This window comes from Aptenodytes patagonicus, chromosome 22 (assembly GCF_965638725.1).
Source record: "Aptenodytes patagonicus chromosome 22, bAptPat1.pri.cur, whole genome shotgun sequence".
Lineage (NCBI taxonomy): Eukaryota > Metazoa > Chordata > Aves > Sphenisciformes > Spheniscidae > Aptenodytes > Aptenodytes patagonicus.
The window spans coordinates 631,357-648,943 of NC_134970.1; the positions used below are offsets into that span (position 1 = coordinate 631,357).

The following is a 17,587-nucleotide window of genomic DNA, read 5'->3' on the forward strand; positions in this document are numbered from 1 at the left end:
GGGCCGCTCTGTGCCGTGGCGTTGCCAGCCCCGAAGCGTGCAAGATTAGGTCAGGTCTGGTCAATATACGTCTGTCTTAAACACTCACACACAGGATCATCTGCAAATGCAATGTGACGGTTTCTCTCCGCCACCAATTCTTCCCCTCGAGATGAGTAACCATGACAGTGAAAGGAAAAGGGCATCCTGCCAATCTTTGAAACGTCCGACTGGACACTGGTCCAGTCTCAACGCACACTGCTTTATTTCTCGCCACAAACTCCCCTTTAGGCAGTTTCAGGTTGTGCGATAGTTCCCTTAACCAAAATCATCTGAAAATTTTACAGTATGAGCTAGTGTTGCCCCTTAAACCAATCATTTCGCTAAAATCTCCTGCAGACAAATTCAGTAATCTCCTCAAAATTAAACAATAACATTTACAGGGTATGAATTATACTCTGCAAAGGATTCTGTTATTTGAAAAGTGGATAAATTTTCCCTTCCTCCTCATGTAACTGGCCAATACCCAGCTCTACATGTTCTCTACTGAGCAGTGCATTTCATGATGCAATTGCACATCTGGCTGGGAGAACAGCTGTTTCTTTTTAAAAGGTAATTTCGAAATCAAGTAAAAACACCAGTCTGAATAGAAAACCGCCTTCAAACTTCACCAAAACTAAAGAAGCAGTTCAAGCAAGCATGGATGTTATTTATAAACTTCTTATCCATTCATACAATACTTCAGGGAATTTCTCCCCTTGTCAACCAACCTATCCCTCCGCTGCCATTAACTGCTTCCTTTTCCTCCTCTTCCTCCTCTTCAGGGAGAGAACTGTCCATCCTTTGCATTTTGCTGACAGACGTGGTTCTTTTCCTCTGTGATTCGGTATCAAAATCATTGTCAAAAAGAACTTGATCCACTGGATCAGGCTGAAAGGGGCTGGGCTCCGCTGGAGGCTTCGGAGTACCGTAAAAATTACCTGACAATGAGACAGAAATCAAGATGACTAAAGCACTGATACCTGCTGAAAGTACTGGCAGTGAACATTTTATTGCCCATACAACATGTTTTTGGTGAAAGACCTGAACTGTAACTTAACTTCTTAAAGACGACATCAGCACTATCAAAAACCAATCAACGGTCGAAACCTATTTATTCCTACATTGTCTTTTTGCCAATGATGCTATTGGACATCAGAAAACAATAGGTTTAATTCAAAATTTCTATCCTGCCACGTTTTCAAAGAAAAAGACGGATTTATTACTTTGCCTGGAATTCACCAGGCAAATGCTCCATAAAGAGACTTGGGGAACAGTCTGAGAGAAGTAAAACAGTGAAAATCAAATTGTTCTTACTCTATATACTGTTTAATTGATTAACAGAGTAACAAGCAGCAACAGAAACACACTAAAGTCAAAAAGCAAATTCATTTTGTGCATAAACATAAAGTATCTATTTACATAAAAAGTTACAAATAATTGATTTTAAAACTACAGTCCTACAATTTTCTGCTGACAATACACTTGCTAAACAAAGCCATTAATATAGCTTCACCTAAAAATTATTTGTACTTGAGAAAAATGAACATATTTTTACTTCAACATTTTAATCTGAAACACAAAGACTAGGAATCATCTGTTGTTTTCTGGAAAAGAATTTCAGCAATTGACCTCTCTCCTGACTGCTCATATGATTTTTATTAGGTAATTGAGCACACAGCGAGAGAGCTTCCCAGAATTCCTGCTGGGGTAATATTTGGTGGCTGGATATGGTTTTGACCATGTAAAAAAAATAAATAAGAAACCTTTCTGAAAATATCAGTGAGGGCGAGGCTCAAAGAGGTGACAGCCAGATAAAGGGGAGCTAAGGGGAAAAAAAAGTGCTAGTTTAGTCTAAATTTGCTTAGGAGATTTCCACAGACAGGACGATGTTAACAGACAGCATGAGACATGTAAAACAAGGAGGTACAAAGCCTTTCACAGAATTTTCTGCTGTGGACATTTTCTTTTCTTTTTTGAGGGGAGAGGGGGGCATGGGGGGAATCAATCAAATTCATTCAAGTGCCAGTAAAACCACCACCTACTAAAGAAGTCCTCTAGATGCATGCTTAATGTTGCTTGAATCAAATATATGTTAAACATCTGTAAAAATCAGGCAGGTTTATAATCTGTTAAATTCTGTTGAGCATCAATGAAAGCTGCACGTGCTCAGCATTTCTGAAAATTTGGCTGTAATTTAGTTGACTTCAAGTACAACTATGTATTTGAAAAAAATCTAGCCAGATCATATTTCAGGTTTTATAAACTTAGATACAAGAAGCAACGTGACATGTTTGCAATTTGTTCTGTTCACTGTGTCAAGAGGTAAGTTGTTCAATAGTAAAAAGCAGCAGAAACCAGGCAATCATTACTTGAAACCCATCTGCAACCAGGGCACGCTCCACAGGAGTGCAAGACATCCCAGGGCTGAGCCAGTCAAACTGGCCTCTCCTCCCTCTCACTTTAAACAAAGATGGGGTTTGGTCCATCCCCCCACCCTGGAGTACAGGGATGTAAGGAACCCTAAAGTTATCTCTGACTGCCATCGAACCCTTTAAAACAAAACAAACCAAAGCAATGCAAAAGCCCATCACACGGTGGTAGCTTCATGACTCCTCTGGATAACCAGTTCCTGACGGTTCGCTACCTTCATTATAATGTTTTTCCTTATCACATTTAACAAAAACAATGTTGCTACAGATTTGGACAATCTGGTCTAGCGCTGTTCAATTTTTCACTGCAGAATACTTTTTTTTGCCCCTGCTGTATCAGAATTTCCCTTGCCTTCTGTCCGTTTGATGTGCACCTCTGAGAAGAACATGGCTCTGTTCTCAAAGGTTTAAACAAAATTGACTATGAATTCCATTAAAACAAAATTCTACCAAGCATAGACAAACATTTTCAGAATGCTTCCTCAAAATGCAATAGGGAAAATAATCAGATTGCATTAAGTCTGGTTGAAAGGACAACATCTGATTTACTAGAGAGCTTCAAAACAAGACCACTACTCCTCTTCACAGGTACTCCAAAAATAGATTTAATATTGCCGCTCTACTAGTGTAATGACCATCAATGGGCAGGAAAAGTGGCACCTCCTGGGTACAAGGAGCTACACTTAGACCAAGATACTGGACATGAGCGCTGGGTCCTTATTGCCATTCCATTAAACGTCATCAACATACCATCATATGTTCCACTTTCTAGCAAGGCTCCACTTTCTTCCAGTGCTTTAAACTGCTCAACAGGAATGAAATTATAGTCTACCCCAGGGACCTCCCCATCTCTGGGAGCCCTTGTAGTGCCTGAAAAGACAGAGAAAACACTCTTGTAAGATACTTAAGTGCTGCCTGTTTACCAAATGCTGCCTGCTGTACAATTCAGTAAAAACAATACATTTTTGAATCTTTATACAATGATGATGTCACTCCAGTAAGATAAGAGTTAGAACACTGGGGAGCAAGTGAACAATAACGTACAAAAACTAAGCCAATAAATTACGTAGGAATGACAGTTCTGATATTGAGGAAGGAGGAGAAAAAAAGCTGGGTGAGGTGGTAATTAGAGGATTCTTTCTTATGCTCAGTGAACCGAAAACTTATTCTGTGGAAGCTGACGACGGGCTGGGCCAGGCAATAGCAGTCTGGGATTCTGGGGAGCCATTTAAGAGCTGTGGTATTTTAACACAGCTGTAAGGGTGCTTCTTCTCTCCACTGTTTCCACCAGTACCAACTCACTAATTTGTAATGAGGTCAGTGTGACTAAGCACATTTGATTTTTGGGCCACCAAATCCATAAGTGGGCACAAAACCTATTTTTTAACCTTACAATTCAGAGTATAATTCGCCTATACTCCAAACCTTAGCTATAAGTAAGCTTTTTCAAAGTAATCAGTAAATCGCTGTGTTAATACAGAAGTTCTCGAAGTGTTATGTCTATAAATATGGGCCCTCCATAGTTTTAACTGCTTACTTAAAGCTCTCCTGGAAAGGACTCCACTGATTCATTACTGCCTATGACCTAATAGCATTTTCGAGGCATACGTCAATTTTTTCAGGCAGCAGCATGAACAAGAGCTGCTGGTAAACAAACTGCCTTTCGCTATTATCTTTTAAGAAAGTCACAAACTCTCGGGCATGCTCAATATGATAATAATGCTAAATTGAGAATGTAATTCCTGTAGTTACAAAAACATTAGCTGACGAACTTCTAAGTTTTTAGTGCGATGAATATTTAAATACAATCGGTGATGAGCCTTTTTAATCAGTGAACCTTTGAGACAAGGTAAAGGATGATTTAGTGGTAATTAAGAAACGAAATGGCACAGAGGGGTGAGAAGTAACGACAGGATATTTGGCAGCTGTCAGAGCGTCCTCTACCTTGAACGGTGCTTTCTGTAAACCTCTGCTTGCAGGAGCAGTAACCTTTAGGCACCTTGCTAAAGGCAAGTTAACACCTGTGTTGGCTGGACCAAGAGATGCTAGCTAATACTCAGAGCAGAAGGGCCGGCATAACTGATGAGACAGGTCCATACAGATTCTCTAATTAATTCTTGCTGTGACACTAAAGTTTGTCCATGTGCTGTTCCTTCCTCTTCTTCTTGGGCCATGGATCCGCTGTCCCTCTTGCCGCCATCTCCTTCTCAGGATGAGCAAACAACAGGTCCCCTCTATCTCCTGTCATTGCAACCCTTTCTGCATATAATCCCTCCTGCAACTCTCCTTCCAGCTGCACTACTCTGCCTAACGCAGGTGACCCTCTCAAGGTCCAAGTTTCCTCTTTGTGCAAAAACCAATACATTGACAAAAATCAGGACATGTTTGCACTGCTTGATCATGCTGAGGAAGGTTTATTTCCCATGGTGGCTGTGGTTATTCTAACAACAACAACTGACAAACTTCCGATGAGTAAAACACAAATATTCCTGAAATACTCTTGAGCTTTCAATGCTGAAGTTTTTGCTGTTTTGTCAGCCCATATTGGCCATACCTTTTCATTGCAACTTAAGATACGAAACTACTCTAGCAAAGCCATTTACGGAAGTTCCTGCTGCAAGGTAAAACCATAAATCAGATTAGGAGAGGAGACATTTAAAGCTCTCAAATTATGTGACGGTTAGCAGGAACAGATCAAATGAGGCTGATCTTTACATACTTACAAGGGATGGTTCTCAAGTAGAGATTGTCTCTGATCACTTGCTGGAGTTTATGGTCTATCGAGCCCTTCTGGAACTGAAGGCTCAAGTAGTGGCGCAAGTCTTTGTTGATGACTTTTCCTTAAGAACAACAAACAAGAATAACTTGTAAAAAGTAAGCACAATCTCACAACAAGAATGGCATTTCACTGCTATAAACGTTTCAAAAAAAGAAAGCGGCAGGAAGAGTTAGGTTGTTTTAAATGCAACAACCTGAACAGAAAAGCCATTCTATGCTACCAAAGCCTGACTCTCTGCTGGTGTAAATTGGCCCGGTGACTTTAAGCATAGCTGAGCAACAACCATCCAACCTCAGTATCTCCCAAGCAAGACAGTGACAATATTCTGGAATTGTTTTGAAATCAATGAAAAGTATTCTAATACAAAATCTATTACCAAAATCAAAAGTCTCTACAGACAGGAAACTGCTTCAAAATATAGTGATAATATTTCCTATTCAATTTACACCTACTGGTTAGGCACCTGAGCTCAATATTTTGTCACATGGGAATCTGCATTCTTGATATTATAAAAAGAAAATATTTTCTTTTTAAAAACACTGCATGATAGAAGAGGGTTTTTTTTACAATTATTCCTTTGCAATGCTTCTGTCAGGTATCATTAGCGAATCTGTCATATCACTAGATAACCATGGCCCCTTCAGCCCACAAATAACTGAGCTCTTGTACTACTGCTTCAACCTTCTGACAGAAGGGTACAAAACAATCTTTTGTACCCTGTCATCTTCCCAGAAAGCACATTAAATAGGGTTCAGTGACCTTGATAGATTTAAGTTACGTACTACAGCAGAACACTCGGGGCTTTAGGGAAAAAGACTCTTAGTCTTTGTCTTCAAAACCCAACCTAGGAGACGGCCAGTAGCAGGCGTACGCTGCTGTATCACAACAGCGGGAACAAAAGCTGGAACACACAACTGCTCCTTTTAAGTTACGGCAGCAACAAGTTATGAAATGCATAAACCTGCTGTAGTAGTGATTCTGACAGGAGCCTCTGAAGCCTGCTGAGACCAGCTGCTGAAGAGACCACCCCAAAAGGCCCAAGAATTAAATGGGGCACAGAACCACATCAGTCTTAATACAAAGCTCACCTACACCTTAAACCGAGACTACTGTACTTACAGGAAATGTCAAATTTGGAAAAAAACCAACAAACCAAAACCACCAAAGCCCAAAAAACCCTTCCACCACCACTCACCAAGTTTTCCCAACCACGTGTCACTGCTGCAAAGCCAGTTGCACATTTTGGTTTTGGTAAGTTTATACTTTCCCTTCCTTTTCTGCCAAGTTAAGGGCAGATACACACCTTATACGTCTTTCAAACATTGCCTTGCCTACCACCATTCATTAATGGCAAACCATATTTCAATTTGCACCCTTTTCCCTCCAAGCAAAACAATGGCATGCCGGAAAGTATTTAAAGTGAAACCAAGATTACCTATCAGCCCTCTTCTTCATAGAGGTCTGTGCTGTCCATAAATTAACCAAAACCCGAACAAAACCACCCTAAGCCCCCAAGCAAACAAAGAAAAAGCCCACCACACACATGCCCCCAGGAAGACAGGCAGCACACCCAGTGCTTAACGTGAGCCCTGAGTTCCAAATGAAGTCAATTTCTCACCCTCCTTTAACACTATCATTTATTTTGAAATTACGTCCAGAAACACAAAAAGCATTCTACAGCATTGAGAGGACACCCCACTACAGTCCTCACGGCTCTCCAGGAGTTATACAAGCGATACAACAACTCCCACTAACATGGGTGGGGTGAGCAGCATCCCTCATCCCCCATCCCCCTGACTCCTTCCCAAACACGAACTCAGAGCAACTCCACAGCTCCCCGGGGCCCGACGCTCTCTGTTGTTATGACAGCAAGCCCCCAGCTCAATTCCCTATTTTGCCATCATGAGCTGTTCTTTATAAAACTTTGGATTCACTTTCTGCAGCATAATGAGCAAAACATGTCATGGAAAATGAAAACAAATGGTGTAATCTCCAGCAAGAAAAATATTTTCCATTTGTTACTACAAATAGCTTTATTGTTTGTAGGCAAGATGGTTTCTCAACATTAAAAAATGTTTTACCACTAAAATGGTCCATCCATCTCCCTGTCAAAACCAGATCTCCCTCTCCCTGTCAAAACCAGATCTATAGCACTGCACTTTAACAATACAAGCGTATTTCACTTAGGCAGATCAATACACGCGTATTTCACTCAGGCAGATGAACCTGGTTGTTAGCTACGTTCAGAGCATTGCATGTCGGAAAAACTTGGCAAGAGGTGAAAATCTGTACTGGATGTAGAATTACAGAGACACCATTTATTCACTCATCTTACCCTCTTCATGTTTTAAAATTTAAAAGCTCATAAACCCTTTTCAATATCAACTCAGTCCAAAAAAAAGTAAAAGCAAAGCTGCTGCTAAGGATATGCCGACATTGAGGGGTTAATCTTAACATTAAAACCTTAAAGACTGGACTATACTCTGAGACCAAGATGACTAAATTGAAGATTGAAAGGATTGCCTGGGGAAAACAGAAGAAAGTCAAACAAAATAGTAGGCAGAGAGAAAATGACAGAAAGTCACAGAGAGAATGCTGTGCATTAGAAAGAAGAAAAATAAAGTAACAGTAAGGATGCTTTAGGCAACCTCCAGAGCTTGTTCTTACACAAAAGCCAGATATTTCCCCCTTCAGGAGCTGAACATGCTCCTTTACATCGTTTCACACAGGCTTTTAGGAAAATCTCATGTATCTCACTCCCTGAAATGACCTAATAAATGTCAGGTTGGTGTTTGTTGTGCTGCTGAGCTGTCTCTGAAGGATGACACACGCAACACAGGGACCAGTCAAGAGGAATGATGTACTTTATACCATTCAGGTTCTGCAAGATGAACAGGCACAAGCATCTTGTTTTCAGTTTTAATTTAAATTAACCACAAAGGAGCTGTTTAAATGAGGATACGCACACTGCAGTTCAGTAAGGAAAGCTAAGTGACTGCAGAAGAAAAAAAGGCTTGAGTACCACTGCAGCAAAATACAGCGCTGTGAAGGACGGGGCAAGTATGAGTGACAAAGACATTGCAAAAAATGAGGGTAGTGGCTTTCATTTCTCTTGTCACCCCACAAACAAAATGGTAAAGTTGCCTTTGCTGCTGTACCTAAGCAGGATGAAGATAGCTATTTATACATCCAACCTGTCATGGAAATGCTAAAGTATACATATTGCAATTACAAGCAGATGAGTGTCGCCACAGGGCTACTAGAACTCAACGCAAAGTAGTCCATTTCTAAATTAGCAATGTTGGTAAAAAAGAGCAAAGCTCAAATTTTAAATACGCGAATAAATTCTAAGAATGCAATCTGTGAAGATTTTATGCTGCTGCCCAATAACAAGTCACAGCAAAATAATGTCACAAGTACGTCTGGCTAATGCTGCCAGTACATGGAGTATCTGCGACATCCCCCAGAAATCACTCCGAAGACCACGTGGAAATTCTCCATTTCGTTTTGATGCACGTTTTATGCAGACAGACATAGGTGACAGCTTTCTAGAGGTATGGCACGTCGCATTTACCGCACTATGTGGGGAGCTATACTCTGAAGTTTCCATGCCAACACCTCCTAGAGACAGTGGCATCTATATGCTAATGAGGAGCTGCAATGCTGATGGACAAATGAATGAGTCTTTTTTCTTTCAAACTTTTCAAAAAATACTTTACTGTTAATTATAAAAGCAATTTTTCAAAGTAGCAGTTTATTAAAAGCATGCTCCTTTCCTCTTAAACTATATAATTCATTACTAGGGCTTACGCTTTCCCTGAAGCATTTAGCACAAAAACGTATTTTAAGGGAACAGATGTGAAAATAGAATTGTATTCCCTCATTCTTGGAGTAAATTTTTAAGAAGCCTGTCTGCAGCCCCGGTGAAGGGTAAAAAAACCCCAGAAGTTCACGGCAGGCAGGGCGGCAGCCGAGGCCTTTGCCCAGGGCAGGGCAGGCAGGAGGGCATCCCTGGCCGGGGACCGGGGCCGGGGCAGGACAGGGGCAAGGCTGGGGGGGGGGGGGGAACGGGCCCCGCCGGCCGCTCGCCCCGGAGCCTCCGCAGGCCCCGCTCCCCCAAGCCTGCTCCCCGGCCGGCCGTGCTCCGGCTCGGCGCGGGCCCGCCGTCCGGCGGCGGCGGCGGGGCAGGGCGGCGGCGAGGAGCCGGTCCCGCGGCAGTCTGCCGCCACCTCCCGGCACCGCCGGGCCGCGGGCCCGGGCCGGGCCGCTGTGCCGCCGGCCGCGCGGGGCCCGCCGCGAGCGGAGCTGCCGAGAGGCGGCCTCGGGCAGAGGCGGCCTCGGGCGGGGGCCGCCCACGGGACGGGCCAGAGCGGGCCCCGGGGCCAGGCCGGGCCCCGGCGGCGGGCGGGCAGCGATGCGGATCTGCTTGGGGATTTTGAACTACTCCCCAATTTCTATCACCCGCTGCCCCGCTCCCCAAATCCCCTCAGCCCTCCCCCCCAGCCTGGCTTCGGCACCGCTGTCCACAGGGTTTTCTAAGCATTAAAGAATGAAAAAAGTGCAGATCGGACTGCCACACACAATTTTGTTTTCTCAATGGGAACGAAGCAGAGGAGAAATGCAAGCAGAATTTCATCATGTAAATTCAGAATTTCATAAACGTAATTTCCTACCCTCGAAGGTTACGCTCGGCTGCGCGATGTGTTACATAAGCAGTGATTGCAAAAGGCAACCCAGAATATGAAAATTCCACGTGAAACACACATTAAGAGCTAATAAAACAGCTAAATGGCTTTGCTTAAAAGCGGCTAACTAAAATAGGAATTATCAGGGTTGATCAAGCGGAAAACAGTTACTGTTTGATTAAAACTAGGCTATCAATACATAAAGTAAGATTAAGCGATCTTTGACGTGACTAAGCAAAAGCCATTTAAAGAAATGTTCAGCTACACAAAGCAGATACGTTGCATTAGGAAACCAAAGCTGTAATTAGTGTGCAACACATTAACTTTATGATATTCCTCAGCAACTACTCACATATGATAATTTAACACAAGTTACAGATCCGAACACATGCATTCACTGAACACAATAAATTATTTCTAAAAGCATGCAAGAGAATCACCGTATTCACAGAATATGGAAAAGATGGAAAAGCCCAGCAGTAACACAGCCTTCAGGACTTGCACGGCGATGCTGCCCACCTAGCAAATACACACCTACATTCCCAGTACAAGAAACATGTGGGAGGTTCAAATTATTTCAATTAAATTAGAAAGAGACAGCAACATTTTGAGAATGTCTGACCCAGTCAGCGGGTGCAGTTTTCCTCACCTCAGCCTGTGGGGCAGAAACATTAGAATCATAGAATAGTGATTGATGGATTGAACATTGATGGATTACTGTGCAAAAGTCTGCTTTTCCTTCATGGAAGGAGAGGGGCTAGCGGCCCTGGGACCGCCGAGGAGGAAGGCTGAGACCGACAGCACTGCTCAGCAGCTCATGCCCCGGTCCTACGGCGCACCCAGGGCTCCGTGGACATGCTCCCACTCAACACCTCCCCGTCCCTCTTCCAGGTAATGGATGCAAGAACCTAAGTTTGGACTCTGCCCGTTACAGAGAGGAGCTCCCTAGGAAAATTCAGGCCTGTAAGGAAGTTGAGGTGACGACCACATCTGGGCCAGCAATCCGCCTGGGAACAGAGATCCTGGTCTCATTACGGGCTGAGCTCCACTCAGGGTAACTTCTGCTCATTCACTAGGTAACTGCTGCTTCTTCAAAGAGCGATCAAGCTCACCGTCAGGTGAAGCATTGCTTTCTAAGAGACAAGGAGTAAGAAAATCGCCGTGTTCAGTCCACGGGGCTCAATAAGCACCTATACGCCATCCAGCAATTACCAGCTGCTTTGGAGTTAAGTCGCTGCAAGGATGTTCAAAAGACCAAAAGCAGATAATCATCTCGGGAATGTGACATGTAAGCTTCTGCTCGTTTGCCTTTTAATGAGACTCAAACAGCAGTAGGTCCACACTGCTCTGCTCCCAAAGTCTAAATTAATCACATCTTTTGATTGCCAGATCCAACATCAGAAAAGGCCAACTGTTGACTAATTCAGCAGAGATTCTCCAAAGGGCCATAGTGGGCAGGTCTCTGGCACAGATAGTGTAAGGGCATCTTGATTTGCTGTATCACTGGTAGGTAGCGACATTTGTCTGAAAACAGAAGTCTGTCACAAGACACAGATTTTCCCCTGACAATGACCAGAACAGACAAGGTAAAGAATGAATCTTGATTTCCCAGAACAAACTTGGGAGAGGAGCCAAATACATTAGAAGCTTATTTTTGGATGTGAAATGCAAATGATGTATTTTACAAAGGCAAAATAAAAAAACCCCTTAGATTATTAAAGGGCATGAAAAAAGAGCAAAAATATATTTTAATCTGTTCTCGCCATACTGACGGACTTCTCACCTTCTCCCTCAACCCAGGATCATTTGTAGGCTTTGAGTTGAGAGCAGACCAACAGACATCAAGAACCAAACTCTGACACCGTTATCAGCAGCGGGAGAATCAGGGAATGACTTGGGAAAGTTGTTTGGCGAGGGAAGGGAAAGTCCTGAGGATGAGAAGCTGATGAGCGCAGATAAAACTGAACTGGACTATTTGGGAATACAGACAGGTATCAAAGGAGGTATTACGATTCAGAATAATGCTGTAAGGAGAAAATATTTTTAATATATTTTAAATTCCTCGGTAAGAGGTCTTACAACAGCTTTCAAATATTAACAGAATCTCACTAAAGCCTGCTGGGCTGTGTGAATTTCCCTCTACTAAATGTCTGCAGAGAGTAAATTATTTGATGGAAGACAGGGACAGCAAAGATATTTTATTAAGCCATGCTGCACTCAGCAAGCTACATGAGTGTCCCCCACAAAAAAAACAGACAAAATGAAACTCTGTGGACTGGAGCCACTGGCACAGGGTTAGCATCAGCTGTGACATGACCGTGGGAACAGCAGAGACAGCCCAGGTTTAGGTGATGAATGTACACAGATGAGCAACAGACAGGAACAAGTGGAGCGAACACTGAAAGGAGAGAGGGGGAGAGATGCAGCCTCGCACGGCGTCTGTGTGCGGAAAATCCACATCAGTCTTGTTATGCAGTTCTGGAAGTTATTCCAGCATCTGGAGAAAACATGTTTTAACAAAGAAAAAAAAAAAGAGTATTTGCAAAATTATCAAAACTTTCAGGCAAAGGACAACTCGAGAGAAGTTCCTTTACACCGTTCTTCCTTTGAGATGAGCTTTTGTGCACAGCCCTGCCGAGCACGTCCCAGCTTTCCGAAAGCTTGGAGGAAATTGCTATCCATTTGCTTTACTTTATCACGCTTTTTAATTGCATCACAAAGATATTTAGGAAACACTAGCCATATGAAAATCATTACCTTCCTGCATGCCAGTGTCGTACGGAGATAGATTGAGGAGAGACTCAAGACTCGGGGTAGGTTTTTGCTGGTGAACCCAACCTGCTCTGCATACTCTCAAGCTGTCCTGCTCACCGTTTTCCTGTGCAATGCGTCCAAGAACTGGACATGTAACAAATATTGAAGAACTACGCAAATAGCTACATTTACAAGACTGATTTTACAAATCCTTACCAAATACTCCAAGGCATAGAGTAATGACACAAGACCAACCGGTATGGGCGGGAAGTCCCAGAGCATCAGCACAGAATGAAGCGGGACTGGAGGAGAGCTCGCCGACGAGCAGCAGGACCTGCCCGAGCAGCAGAGGAAGGAATTTAATTACTCCAAGTAACACAACTAATCTGTAAACTTCTAACTACAATAGCAAATCTTGTTTCTTTGTACTGAAGAGATATCATGGTGCAGAGCATTTGCCAATTACCACGCTGTGAAATAAAGGTTGTTAAGTGGCTAAATGTTACTAGTGCCAGTCGTCTTTAAAGAAAATTGAATTAAGGATCTTTCATGTAGCTGAACTATGGCTATGTCATTAAAGACACTCTGCAAATTCAGAAAAAGTAAAGGCTAAGTATGTCAGATTCATCTAATTACATTAACATGATAGACACAGAACAATTCATAGAAGAATTTACATAGGGTCTATTGTACAGAAAAAATCTCAAGGCACTTCATAGCCACAATAATCCATTAAACCAGCCTCATTTACCAGCTGAAAGCTGAAAAATACTAGAAACGTTTACTTTGAAAGGCATGTTGAATTGTAGTTTGTTACACGCTATCCAATAAATTCTCGGTAATATATTCCTATTTATGGAAATTATGGTGGAGATAAGCCTTACAGTATTAATAAATCATTTACCATAGCATTCAAAATACTGGAAGTATGTTTTACAGTACTTCTGAAATAAATGAAAAACTGTTTATCCAGATTTAAGAAATAAAGGTTGCCACAAACCTCATTACAGTATGTACATCCCACTTCACTTTGGGGATCTTCTTGTTTTTGCTAGTAATACCAAATACACTCAGAAAACACCAATAAACAGATTTAGGAGATTGCTCATTACTAAAAATGATCAAAGGGGCGATCAACACAAGCCCTTATAGGATAATGCCTTAAGATCTTCAGTCAAGGTGGTGACTGATTCAGGGAGACAGAGTTTCTCAATCCTCGTTCCTGAACATCACCAGCATACTATGTTGTAGTGTTTCCTTGAAGTCTTACAGGGTTGGAAATGTTCTACCAATAAACCAGCCCATTGTTGGTAAACCTATGCAAAAATAATTTGGCTTTGTGTTTGCTTATGAACTTCACCATTACAGCATTTCAAGTTTTGAAGATAACTAAAATATGCTTTGGAAGGCACATCCCCAAACAATCTTTAAGAAATACAAAAAGCATTGACAAATAATGCAGTGTTTATTCTGAAAAACACTTGGAGCTGAGAAGGACAAGAGATGAAATGTAAACAGTGGCAGCCTGTTTTAATCCTCCAGGTTTTTATTTCTGGCAGTATAGAAACAGCAAAGTCAACTGTAACAGAAGCCTCTAGACTGTGAACATCCATGGCTGGCTTCCTCATCTACCATGGGGGGGGGAGGAGGGGGGGGAATCTATTGTTTAGTGCAGAAGGAAGAAGAAAGAAAACATTGGCAGAACATAGATGGCATTTAGATGGAGTCTCTCAGTGCCATTTCATTGGTATATGAAAATAACACTTGCTACCCAACTAACAATTGCCTCCGTTTGCAAATAGATGCATCATAGTTGGCTGAACCTTGGAAGCAAAGAATAAGGATCCAGCACTGTGAAATCAAGAGGTTTTTAACACAGGAAAGAAGTACCTTCTACCACCTACCCCGAGCTCATCTCCCCCAGCTCCAGAGCACAAAACATCTATGGGCAGGGTGGGGGAACACTCCCCTGCACCCACCGCACGCAGGGAGGGCAGCTCCCATCCAACCACAAACAACAACAAACACGGCTTTTCTTTAAACCACCTAAAAGCAAAAGCATTTAGCTCACATGCCAGAACGCATACAGAACAAGGACAGCATCAGTAAAGCTCAAGTGCAAAGCCCTGGGCTGCTGGGGCCCGAGAAGCGTGAGTGCAGAGCTCCCAGCAGATGGGCTGCCCCTTCCCTCTGATCGGCTCCTCGGACACTGCCGCATCTCTGCAAGGGCACCTGCAGCCGACTAACACACAGCAGGATGGTGACATGCACCACTTTGGAACTGCAGAAAAAGTTGTAAATTAAGACCAGCTGCATTTGGAAACCCATATGTAGGACAACAACAGATACAGGCTCTACCGGACTCAAAAACAAGTAGTATTTTGCAGCAATACTATTTCAGTTACAACACTCTCCATTAGAGCCTAGCACAATTTTGTGAAGAGGTATGTATCATTTCATGAAAATAAAGTATATACACTTAGTGGGGTTAACATGAAATGAAACATATATGTAAAAAACCAAAAAGATTAGTACACTGAGAGATGATGAGAAATGTTGGCAATTACTGGTGGACCACACAGTTCATTATTTTTCACTGTATGCTTTTTCTTTTCTGTCTCTCGTTACATCTATAGACGTTCTCAGCCTATGCATGCTTTCCGTGGAATGACAGCAGACGTCATTTTAAGTTGGTTTTATGCGATGCATTGGTAGCAAAAAAGCTTGCATAGCCTAATACATTTTCTGCCTACAACCTTAAGCATTTTCAAAATGAAAATCCTTTGAGTGAAGAAGTTCAAACTTTCAGATGCCAGCTTCAAGCATATTAGTATCAGACATGATTACAGTAATACACTGCACACACACAAAAATCCACTAACCACGGGAGTATAGTCAGGATAATTACCAACGGGTAGGGTTTTCTCTGATAATGCTAAGTATTTTAATGTACCATTATTAAATAGAACAGCAAGGCACAAAGAACTGTACAGCTGTTTCTGATATAAGATCAGACACTGAAGGAGATATGAGTAGAACTCAAATATTTAAAATAATGAATGGGTTTCAAATAAAATGCAAACATAACCATTTCCTTCCACTTAACAGTGGGGAAGAAAAACGCAAAAGAACTTTCCACAAGAGAACAGTTTGACCTTTTATACTACATATGGAGACTTTCCTCTCTTTGATTTGGTATTTTCCCCAAGAAGTTAAAAAAGCACTGAACAGATCAACAATCTTTTGCCTATTTATAAAGATTTGCTGTATTTTCAAGAGATATCTTCATTCTATACTGTTCTCAAGATCCTTCCCCACACTTCACATGGGGCAAGTGAAGGCAGCATGTATCCTACTTAATTCATGGGAAAGATGGAGTGTTTTACAACTTTCTGGAACAACTAAGGCTCACTGCAGAGAGTTTGGTTTTAATCACTGTGGGGTAGTACCTAAAAGCAGAGATATACTCTGATCTCAGCTCACAGACAGCATTTTGTATTGTGATACTATTACGATGGCTGGGGGGAAGAGTCAGTGAAGAGAGTCTGTGCGGAAGGCCACCCTGGAGACATCACTGTTGATACCCCAGGTGAAGCTGTCCTTGCAGGTCAGCAGGGAAAGGCATCCTTCCCTCTGGTTGTGGCTGTAGCTGCTCTTTCTCCTCACCTCCACTGCTGCTCTGCTTGTCCCTGTCCTCCTCATTTTTTAACAGTCCCCACAATACTCCATCCGCTAAAACAGCACATGATTTCCATCTCAAATAAGATGTGTTTGCACTGATGATAAAGAACAAGAGTCCAGATAAACTGCACCCTATGAGCCTCTGCCACTGCCAGGTTTAAGACAAAGACAAGGATTTACAGGGATATCTGGAAAGCTCACCGAGCACAGCCTGGGAGCTTGAAACACCTCACAAAACAAAACGTAGACTTGCGAGATCGAACTGTGCCTCTCAAAGTAAGAGAAACGTAAAGCACGAGAGGCAACAGGTTTTTGACATCACGACAGTAGATGAATACAAACACACTGAGCAGGACAGAATATGATCTAATCGAACCACCATGCAGGTGATGGAGCCTGTGCGGCGACACACAAACAGGCTCAAACATGTTAAAAGAGCATGTTACAACAATCTAAAGGGTCAAAACAACAATTAGAATTTGTAATACGCAAACATGTTAAAAAAATTAAAAATACAAGGTTGTTTTAATAATAGCACTTTATTAAGGCTTCCTAATTATGCACTCAATCCCTTGCTGAGCTTTAATCACTGTGCAACTCACTACACCTACAGAGGCAGTCTGGCACAAGTAGTATCCGTCACTGCAACACTCGTACTGTAAAGTCAAATACAGCCATTGGAGCCATGAAATCAGAGGCCTCTGTAGCTGTCATAGGTTATAATAATACATAAATCATTTAGTCTGCTCTTAACTGAGCAGACACAGAAGTGGAACACTCCAAAACAAAGATAAGTAACCCGAACAATAGAGGTGATTTTCCTCGGGGTAACTATGGCTTGTTTTTCCCGATTTATAAACAATCTTCTATTCATTCCCTTCAATTTACAATGTGAGGTTTTAGTTTATTCACACTAGAGAAAATGATTTACTGAGACAGCAAACAAACCAATCTGGTCTAGAAAGCACAATTAACATACACAACTGAACAAAACGTTACTTGAGTCCCAAAACTGTTCTAATATTAATGCTTCCCTTTGATAATCTGCAGCTAATGTGCAAATTCAAACTTACTGACATTTAATAAGTATTGTTTCAATATCCCACCCCAACAAGGGATTCCACAGGGTACTTCTGCAGGTTAACCTATTGCAGTGTTTGGCAAAAACTGTCTGCCCTTGTGTTTGTCCTAACATAGCATCACATTTCAGACACTGATGTACGTATAACATACCATAT

The 17,587-nt window shown here is 42.1% G+C and overlaps 1 protein-coding gene across 5 annotated transcripts in view; it reads right to left on the reverse strand.

Annotated features, from left to right (window-relative positions):
• The window catches only part of MAGI3 (membrane associated guanylate kinase, WW and PDZ domain containing 3), an 83,127-nt gene that overhangs the window by 38,983 nt on the left and 26,557 nt on the right, over positions 1-17,587 (reverse strand). For all 5 annotated transcript variants that reach the window (XM_076358158.1, XM_076358156.1, XM_076358161.1 and 2 more), the window contains exons 2-4: positions 5,174-5,290; positions 3,201-3,320; positions 750-959 (exon numbers count right to left, since the gene is read on the reverse strand). In XM_076358158.1, the coding sequence (XP_076214273.1) occupies positions 750-959; positions 3,201-3,320; positions 5,174-5,290 (447 nt within the window). The remainder of the gene's footprint in view (positions 1-749; positions 960-3,200; positions 3,321-5,173; positions 5,291-17,587) is intronic.